We start from the raw sequence: 1,988 nt of genomic DNA, 5'->3' as shown, positions 1-1,988 counted from the left end.
CACCTGCCTGCATTCTCACCACAGCCTGCCCTTCTACTGGAAGGAGGAGAATGGGAGGAGGTGGCTTTGCTCTTAGAGCTCCTGGGTCTTCTTTAGAAAACAGACCATCACCATCAGTCACGGTCCCAATATGTGGGCTATGGTGTCTTCTCCACACCCTTCCATAACCTCTACCATCCTCCTTCTAGGACCACTGCAGTCATCCTCTGATCTGCTTCTCCACCTCCTCTCCAGCTGAAGACTTGAGGACTTCAACATCCCCAACAGGGACCCACATGACATCATTCCTTTGTAGCTCTAGCCCTCCCGAACCACAGAAGCTCCCGTTCCCACTGTGCAGCAGCCACACCTCCCCGCCCCCCACCTCCCCCCACCCCTCACCAAGTGAAGCCTTACCTCAGTCTCCTTGTCATCACCTCTATCCAGACCCTGTCCCAGTAGAGAAGGTGTAGGCTATCAGGTTTGCATTTTTTTTAGGAACCTTTACTGATCACATAACAGGAGGGGGCCTGGAGAGAAGCCCCTAGGCAGGGAACCTACCCTGGGTGCGAAGCTTAGATAGCCCAAGCCCCTTTCAGACAAATGTCTCATTTTTCTTCTCTTGGTACCTGTTGTGCCAATGAACATCTGAAAGCCTTGTCAAGTTCGGAGCATAAAAATTATTCGTCCCCCAGCCCTGGCCAGTGTGGTTCAGTTGGTTGGGCATCATCCTTTACACCAGAAGGAGGCGGGTTTGATTCCCACTCAGGGCACATACCCAGGTTGTGGGTTCAATCCCCAGTCAGGGTACGTGTGGGAGGCAACCAATCAATGTTTCTCCCTCACATCAATGTCTCTCTCTAAAATCAATTAAAAATAAAAATAAATTATTTTTCCCAAACAACTATAGAGGAAAAAGAAACAGACATAATCCAAGAGAAGTAGAACATTGCATGCCAAATCAGCAAGTCAGTAATACAATCTGGACTTTTTCCCCTTGGCTGTGAGTAATAGGATTTGTTTCAAACTCATGTGTGTACCTGCTTTACGAGCCCTCTTAGCACTTAGACTCACAGAGCACCATTCTAGCTTTATGGTCTTGGACTTAGAGCTTACATCTCTGATTACCATCTCTTTGTCACACTACTAATTTCCTTCACCAATTTAGGTATTATATATACGTACTTTCTCCCGGGAACAGAATAGAAGCTCTAAGAGGGCTAGGATTTTTGACCAAATTGTTCATTGTTATTTTAAATGTGTTTTGCTTTTTTAAAATTGGGATTTTCAGAGGTTCAACCTTTCCAGCCTCTTCCTTGTACTGGTTTCCTTCCGGGACCTCCTTGTCCAGCCTCTGTACTCTACTGGCCATCCCATGCTGTCTTCACTAGCATTTGAGGTTCCCTCGCCATTTGACCCTGCAAGACTGATTCCTACACTTGATCTTTATTGGCATCTGCTTTTTGCCACTTGTGTTTCCCTAAACAGAACATTGCTGGAGAATGGGTAAGGGACCTGCCATTTAACTTCAGCTAGATGCTCCAAAGTACCTACTTATTCTTTTATCTACCTCATTATTTTCCTGGTGCCCTTCCCAGCATATACCATTTTAGCTTTCCTGCTTACCTCTAAGCTCTTAATCTTATGCTAAAACACCCTTTCAAACAATGAATATTTCAATTCTAGGAAGAACTTTCAAGACATTTAATCAAAATCCCCTTACCAATTCCTTTTCCATATCATCCCTTTTCTCCATCTTACAGTATTTTTGACACATTCTCTCATTGTTCCTTCCTATTTCAAGAGGAAAAGTTACTCATTCTCACCACCAAGGTCACCATCTGTAGTCTCAGTTATGTGTGGGTCCCCTACATGATCCCCTTGCTCTCTTGCATTCTCAGTGTCTTTCTCTCTGATGATTTTTTTCCTTCGCTCTGCAAGTATGTACTTCCTGCCTCTGTCCTCAAGATCAAGTTGTCCACGCACCCCTCTGCTTGATACAAACTGAA

At 45.0% G+C, this 1,988-nt stretch overlaps 1 protein-coding gene across 4 annotated transcripts in view; it reads left to right on the top strand.

The window, feature by feature from the left end:
• LOC102426091 (N-acetyllactosaminide beta-1,6-N-acetylglucosaminyl-transferase) overlaps positions 1 to 1,988 on the top strand; it is a 67,584-nt gene that overhangs the window by 60,424 nt on the left and 5,172 nt on the right. Inside the window, exon 3 of one of the 4 annotated variants that reach the window (XR_002830299.1) lies at positions 890 to 982. The exons of 2 other annotated variants lie outside the window; for them this stretch is intronic. Coding sequence is in view for 1 of the 2 variants with exons in the window: in XM_023757399.1 (XP_023613167.1) it covers positions 189 to 238 (50 nt within the window). In the remaining variant the exon portion in view is untranslated. Of the gene's footprint in view, positions 1 to 188; positions 254 to 889; positions 983 to 1,988 lie in introns of those variants that run through there. One more of the 4 variants, XM_023757399.1, reaches the window with a different exon arrangement.

The sequence above is a fragment of the Myotis lucifugus genome, unplaced genomic scaffold, assembly GCF_000147115.1.
Source record: "Myotis lucifugus unplaced genomic scaffold, Myoluc2.0 scaffold_107, whole genome shotgun sequence".
NCBI classification, from domain to species: Eukaryota; Metazoa; Chordata; class Mammalia; order Chiroptera; family Vespertilionidae; genus Myotis; species Myotis lucifugus.
This window is presented reverse-complemented; position numbering and strand designations above follow the sequence as displayed.